The sequence below is a fragment of the Camelina sativa genome, chromosome 8 (genome assembly GCF_000633955.1).
Source record: "Camelina sativa cultivar DH55 chromosome 8, Cs, whole genome shotgun sequence".
NCBI lineage: Eukaryota > Viridiplantae > Streptophyta > Magnoliopsida > Brassicales > Brassicaceae > Camelina > Camelina sativa.
In genome coordinates, this window is record NC_025692.1 from 26,275,272 (window position 1) to 26,283,032 (window position 7,761).

General features: G+C 37.6%; 1 protein-coding gene across 1 annotated transcript; it reads left to right on the forward strand.

The window, feature by feature from the left end:
• On the forward strand, positions 2,461 to 7,746 carry LOC104708749 (serine/threonine-protein kinase CTR1). The gene is made up of 15 exons (XM_010425365.2): positions 2,461 to 3,288; positions 3,663 to 3,964; positions 4,061 to 4,202; positions 4,422 to 4,525; positions 4,649 to 4,854; positions 5,213 to 5,476; positions 5,666 to 5,706; positions 5,928 to 5,996; positions 6,077 to 6,177; positions 6,267 to 6,351; positions 6,463 to 6,561; positions 6,799 to 6,867; positions 6,954 to 7,085; positions 7,189 to 7,283; positions 7,374 to 7,746. Exons 1-15 carry the CDS (start codon positions 2,650 to 2,652, stop codon positions 7,468 to 7,470), a joined length of 2,445 nt encoding a protein of 814 aa, XP_010423667.1. The 5' UTR covers positions 2,461 to 2,649; the 3' UTR covers positions 7,471 to 7,746.

Consider the following 7,761-nt stretch of genomic DNA (forward strand, 5'->3'; position numbering starts at 1 on the left):
CCCATAATTCAAACCAACTGAACTTACTCGCTCTACTCTTGAAAGTTGCGCAACCCTCTGGTTTGCTTCCAAATCGCTAAATAACTCTACATGCAACACATGTTTAAGTCCTTCTTTATCCACTGATGTTAGATAGAGAAAAACGTCCTCGTCATCTACAATATACCACTCTCTCCGAGCATTAGATAGACTATAGCTCAATTTCAACATACCTTTCATTTCATCTATCCCAATCTTCCTCCTTATCTTATCAACTAACACCGAGAAAGTTATTTGCTCCAAAGAAGAGGTCTTAAGTGATATAGCGTATAAACCATTTTTTGAAATCCATTCATGCTCCTCTGAATAATGCCCTCCATAATCAAAATGAACGTTTGTATGTATGCTTTTCATTGCCTCCTAAAAATAAAACACAATAAATTCAAACACAATTCTTATCTACACACAATTCATCACAATCAAACCAATTGTACATTTTTTCAAATAACCTACTTTCATATCAAATCCCTAATTTAACTTCCCCAAATTCTCTAACAATAAGGAGAAGAGGCCAACCTGAACCCACACGCGGCGTTAGGATGCGGTGATGTCTGAAGAGCTGAGTAGGCGAGCTTACCAAGTTTTCCGACGTCCCACGACCGGAGTAGATGCGTCTCAGAGCATTACGAGCAGAGGAGGAAGGAAAAAGGAGACTGAGCAGCTAAGTAAGAGAGGAGCAAAACATGGGTCAGCTTACAAAGAGAGGACGAGTTACGTTGGATCGGTTTTACGTTTGCTGAGAGAAGAATTGAAAAAGGGAGAAAATGGGATCTAAGAAAAATCGGGGAATTGGGGAGGGAGAGGGAAGAGAGATTTAATTTTTTATTTCTTTATTTTTTTATTTCTTAGATTATATTTTAAAAACAAAATAAAATAAAATTAATTCATTAAGGTTTACCAGGGAATTACATATAATGAATGGCATACTGATTATATAGTGGCAACCCTGATTTTTTTTTTCCAATGGCATATAAGATTTTCCCTCAAAAATACGGTGAGTGCATTGAACCTGGCAGTATTCGATGAACCTTAGTATTTATTTGATTGTCCAAGTTGGGTTGATAACTTGATTGATAAATTAGTGACAGCTCATTTGACTATCCGGAAAAAATCTGAAAAATCTTTAGGGATATAAAAGAATTTTATCTTGACTTACTAGTAGATTAATTACGGAAAATAATCTAAATAGATTAATACTAGTAAAACCAACCTAATTACCTAATAATTCCATACATTAAACCTAAACGTAATTTAATTTTTACCCACAATCCACTATTTTACCAATTGTGTAATTCCGTAATTAGTGTTTTGTCCACTCAAATTCACTGTAAAAACAACGTACGTTAACGCTTTTCTTTTTTCAATATTAGCATTCAATACATGTTTAAGGTGGTGTTTCCAAGTTCCAAGATCAAAGATACAAAAACCTTATTTGTTTACGCCAGTTTATCAAATTATAAGAATATAAATCTTATTTGTTAACTACAAAAACTATATTATCATGAAACAAAAAAATATTTGTTTGTTTGTCAACGATCCAAAATAAAGAAAAAGAAGAAAGGCTTAAGATGCATGCATAATATAAAGAAGTAACAGGCATAAAATACGAATGTTTGAATACACAAAAGAATAAAGACACAAATACATTATAATTTATATACACGAATACATCCCCCTCAACCCCCAATACTTTATATTTTATATAGTCCATTCCTTCACTTTCCAGATTTTTTAAAATAGTTGTTTTTTTTGTTCTTTCATTACAAAATACTATCGTATATATACTAGATAAACTTTATAACGTTGAATTATGGAGATTCAAAAGCATTTTCAATGTTGTATGTTAGACTACAAAAAAGTGCTTTAAACGCGCGCGGATCCAATCGTCACGTATTCAGATTGGTATAAGAAATATAACGAAAACTTTAGCAGAGATTGTAATCTCAATTCCATATGTAGAAATACTTGGATCTTATTCAAGTGGGCATGCAACATGGTTTAGTCTATTTACACGTGAGCATGTTCCTCTTTTTAGCTTTGTTTCCTCTTTGAAACGGTCACTGCCTATGTTTTACATTATTCTTTTATCTTCCTATCTCTCAGTTGCATTCCACCAAAAAGATTATCAATATATACACAGCTCAATATGCTTATAAACCTAAGCTTTTTAGAAGATATGAACCTTTCTTTTTGCATCAAAGAAGATTTTTATGTGATGAAAACGAAAGAAAACTTTTTATGGTGGGTAAAAAAAAACACAAAATTAAATTACAAAATTTGTTTTGAAAAAAAATGTCAAAGTTCCATAAAAAAAGGGGGACATGGGAGGGAATATAACGAAATTATCAACAGAAACGCCACCAGAGTTAAAGTTCTCTCATCAGTTTATATACAAAAATAAAATTAAAAAAATTTCCAATTTCCATTAGAGAGAGAGAGAGAGAATTTTTATTAAAGAAAAAGTAAGAAGAAAATATGAAAAACTAGAGAGAGAAACAAGTGGCTTTCTCGAGCTAGCTCAGCCGAATTTTTTCTTCAACAATGGCGGTTTCCTAGGGTTTGAAGCTTATATGATCGGAGACATCACTCATCTAGATCGCCATAACTTCCATGGAAATGCCCGGTAGAAGATCTAATTACACTTTGCTTAGTCAATTTTCCGACGATCAGGTCTCTGTTTCCGTCACCGGAGCTCCTCCGCCGCACTATGACTCTTTGTCCAGCGAGAACAGGAGCGCCAGCAACAATAACAGCGGGAACAACGGGAAAAACAAGGCGGATAGAAGCGGATTTGATTGGGATCCTAGCGGCGGTGGTGATCATAGGTTGAGTAATCAGCCGAATCGTGTTGGGAATAATATGTATGCTTCGTCGCTAGGGTTACAGAGGCAATCGAGTGGGAGTAGTTTTGGTGAGAGCTCTTTGTCTGGGGATTATTATATGCCTACGCTTTCTGCGGCGGCTAACGAGATCGAATCTGTTGGATTTCCTCAAGATGATGGGTTTAGGCTTGGTTTTGGTGGAGATTTGAGGATACAGATGACGGCAGACTCGGCTGGGGGTTCTTCATCCGGGAAGAGCTGGGCGCAGCAGACGGAGGAGAGTTATCAGTTGCAGCTTGCATTGGCGTTACGCCTTTCGTCCGAGGCTACTTGCGCTGACGATCCTAACTTTCTGGATCCTGTGCCGGATGAATCTGCTTTGAGGACTTCTCCAAGTTCAGCCGAAACCGTTTCACATCGTTTCTGGGTATTGGTTTGATTGATTGCCTTTTGTTCGTTCCTGTTTAGCTTTGTTTCGCTAAATTCTTGAATCTTGGTTATACCTCCGAAGTTTCAGTTAGATCTCCTTACCAAGCGTTGAAAAGATCCCAAGGAATTAGTAAAGAGATCTGGGGTTATTATTAGAATTTTTGAAGGTTTAGGGGTTGGGATTATCAATATGTCTGTTTGGAATGAGTTGCTCAGGATAGGTCACTATGTACTGTGTTTGTTTATTAGCAGCTCAGGAACATGCAGCTGATTAGTGATTTTTTTTTGTTGGCAATTCTGATTTTCTAAATATGCGCCTAGTTATGAATTGAGATTGAGAAAGAGAATAAGTCTTTTTGTTTACTGTATCAGGTTAATGGCTGTTTATCGTACTATGATAAAGTTCCTGATGGGTTTTACATGATGAATGGTCTGGATCCATATATTTGGACCTTATGCATTGATCTGCATGAAAGTGGCCGTATCCCTTCAATTGAGTCATTAAGAGCTGTTGATTCTGGTGTTGACTCTTCGCTTGAAGCTATCATAGTCGATAGGCGTAGTGATCCAGCCTTCAAGGAACTTCACAATAGAGTCCACGACATATCATGTAGCTGCATAACCACAAAAGAGGTTGTTGATCAGCTGGCAAAGCTTATCTGCAATCGTATGGGGTTTGTACTCACACAATCCTTTCAATCTTTTTGAAGTTATAATTTATATCTTCGTGTGATACATTGATTGGTAATCGTTAATTCTCGGCTCCTCAGGGGTCCAGTTATCATGGGGGAAGATGAGTTGGTTCCCATGTGGAAGGAGTGCATTGATGGTCTAAAAGAAATCTTTAAAGTGGTGGTTCCCATAGGTAGCCTCTCTGTTGGACTCTGCAGACATCGAGCTTTACTCTTCAAAGTGAGATCCCAACTTTGGTGCTATTCCTATGACATTTGAGACGTACCTTTTGAAATGATCATATAAATTATTTCGCTTCATCCATTTGTTTGTATTGTATACATGTTAAGAAAGTTGCTTGAGACTAGTAGTGTTATTGGCTAGAAAAGAACCAGGTTACTGGTAGTTGAATATTTGAAAGAAAAAAAAATGTTTATACCTGCCACTTGGTGCATGCAGGTACTGGCTGACATAATTGATTTACCCTGTCGAATTGCAAAGGGATGCAAATATTGTAATAGAGATGATGCCGCATCGTGCCTTGTCAGGTTTGGACTTGATAGGTATGATAGAAGTGGTTGCGAAAGAGCCTTTATTTTCCTATTTGCTTTGCTTTCTGTTTCTGTAAAAACATTCCTAACGCTGAATATTAGGTTGATGATGTGGAAACTTTGTTTTGGTTTCAGGGAGTACCTGGTTGATTTAGTAGGGAAGCCAGGTCACTTATGGGAGCCCGATTCCTTGCTAAATGGTCCTTCATCTATATCAATTTCTTCACCTTTGCGGTTTCCACGTCCCAAGCCAGTTGAACCCGCAGTCGATTTTAGATTACTAGCCAAACAATATTTCACCGACAGCCAGTCTCTTAATCTTGTTTTCGATCCTGCATCAGGTATTCCCAATAGAGAAAACCTTAGTTCACTTTTGCGTCCTCCTTACATCTCGTTTTATATTTCCCATACAAGTGTAATCTCCTATCAGTTAGGGTATTTCTTGATCATGTCTTCGATATCTGAAGGATTAGTAGTCTTAGAATGATTCTATTGTTTGTTTTCTTGTCTCTTTTTAATTTTAATGGTTCTGTGGCTGTTGGTGTGTGTATATGTATGGGTTAGTGGGTGCTTCGCCTAGTGATATTAAAGGTTAAACTTGATGACCGCTGTTCAAGCATATCAATTTTAGTGCATTTATGTGCAAGACTTGTCCTCTGGACTCTGAATTCTTATATCTGCTTGTTTGAATGGTTGTAGATGATATGGGATTCTCAATGTTTCATAGGCAATATGATAATCCGGGTGGAGAGAATGACGCATTGGCAGAAAATGGTGGTGGGAGTGCTAATATGCCTCCACAGAACATGATGCGTGCGTCAAATCAAGTAGAAGCAGTACCTATGAATGCCCCGCCAATCAATCAGACAGTTCCGAACAGGGCAAATAGGGAACTTGGACTTGATGGTGATGATATGGACATCCCGTGGTGTGATCTTAATATAAAAGAGAAGATTGGAGCAGGTAATAATTTTACGGAAAAATAGTGACTTGGTCTATGAACGTACAGAAATGTGAAATTCTTGAGTATATGGTTTTGCTATGGACTCTGTTCTCGAACAAAATAAGAAAAAAAAATTTTGCCATCTTGAGATTACATTCTTCTCTGTTGCCTTAATCCTTCCACTCTAATTTGAGCTAATGCTCTTTCAGGTTCCTTTGGCACTGTCCACCGTGCTGAGTGGCATGGCTCGGTAAGAACTTTTTTCCAGAATTTTACTCAGCTGGTTTGTTTTTGCTCTTAAATTTGGTTGCGCTGTTTGGTGTTAAAAAAGCCAAAATTTTTACATCTGTCTGTCATAAACTAAACGTGGGCTTCAATGTGTCCCAATTTAGATATTTGTCTTTATAGAGTGCTCTCACTAGAAGAATTCTGATTTTTGGCTATCGCAGTAATATTTTCTACCAATTTCAGGATGTTGCTGTGAAAATTCTCATGGAGCAAGACTTCCATGCTGAGCGCGTCAATGAGTTCTTAAGAGAGGTACACAACTAAAATTTGCTCGTGATTTTGGTAATGGACTTGGTGTATTAATGCCTTCCATAATCTTGATTCGCTGTCAGGTTGCAATAATGAAACGCCTTCGCCACCCTAACATTGTTCTCTTCATGGGTGCGGTCACTCAACCTCCAAATTTGTCAATAGTGACTGAATATTTGTCAAGGTACAGTTACCTGGATTTTGAGGGGTTAATGTGTTGAGTGTAGACTTTTAGCCGACAATAACGCTAATACCATGATATCTTTCAAACAGAGGTAGTTTATACAGACTTTTGCATAAAAGTGGAGCAAGGGAGCAATTAGATGAGAGACGTCGCCTGAGTATGGCATATGATGTGGTATGTTTGATTTCCTTTCGTTACATTCCTGTATGGGTGCAAATTAAGTTGATTACCTTCTGATCTTGGTGTTTCTTCGCATCGAATATTCTTTCCAACTCTTTATTGCAGGCTAAAGGAATGAATTATCTTCACAATCGCAATCCGCCTATTGTGCATAGAGATCTGAAATCTCCAAATTTGTTGGTGGACAAAAAGTATACAGTCAAGGTTTGAATCTGAATTAGAAATTGTTGTGTCCAGTGCCTTGATTTTGATTTCCAGTATATACCATTCCTCTTGTGAGATCTGCTTATATATTATATATTAAATCATCGTGGGGACACTGCAGAAAGGCATTAATCTGCTGTAATTTATAATAGCAGCACTCTTAAGCTGTCTTCTTCAAAACATTCTGTCTAGCAAAAAATTATTTTTCTAACTCCTCCGTTTGTCTTGAAATTTCAGGTTTGTGATTTTGGTCTCTCACGATTAAAGGCAAGCACGTTTCTTTCATCAAAGTCAGCAGCTGGAACCGTAAGTTCAGTTTGTTTAAAGCTAAAACAAGCTGAAATTGTTGTGTCCAGTGGAAGTTAAATAATTTAATGACTTTGTTGTATCAGCCTGAGTGGATGGCACCAGAAGTCCTGCGAGATGAGCCATCTAATGAAAAGGCAGATGTGTACAGTTTCGGGGTCATCCTGTGGGAGCTTGCTACATTGCAACAACCATGGGGTAATTTAAACCCGGCTCAGGTACTTTTTAACTCTAATTTATTTTGCATTTGAAAGTTGCTCAATTCTGCATTCCATAACATGTTATATGATCATAACAAAAATTAAAGTAAATGATCCATAGGTTGTAGCTGCGGTTGGATTCAAGTGTAAACGACTTGAGATCCCGCGGAATCTGAATCCTCAAGTTGCAGCCATAATCGAGGGCTGTTGGACCAAGTACGTTAAGATTTTCTTTGTCTTTTTTGAATCCTTTTTTTTTTTCCTCCTTGAATGGACTTCATGTTTAAGCATATGTTTGGTTGCCAGTGAGCCATGGAAGCGTCCTTCATTTGCAACAATAATGGACTTGCTAAGACCATTGATCAAATCAGCGATTCCTCCGCCGAACCGCTCGGATTTGTAAAAATCCCACCCAGTCCATTTGAAAGTTGATATGATCATGACATGCACATATACTCTCAGTCTCAGCATTCTTTTGCGGCCCAGGAGGGAGGCACTAGTTAAGATAGCTTTTAAGGTACATTCCTCATGAGCTATCGATCATATCCTACACAGTCGCGGTTCTTGTAGATTTTGCGAACTTTGTCTGCTCTTTTGCTCTTTTTTTTTATGTTGCAGATTGTTAAAATGTACATGACTATTTTGACAGGGAGGGGAAAAAAATGTAGTAATTGAAACAGTGAGTGGGGGGGGG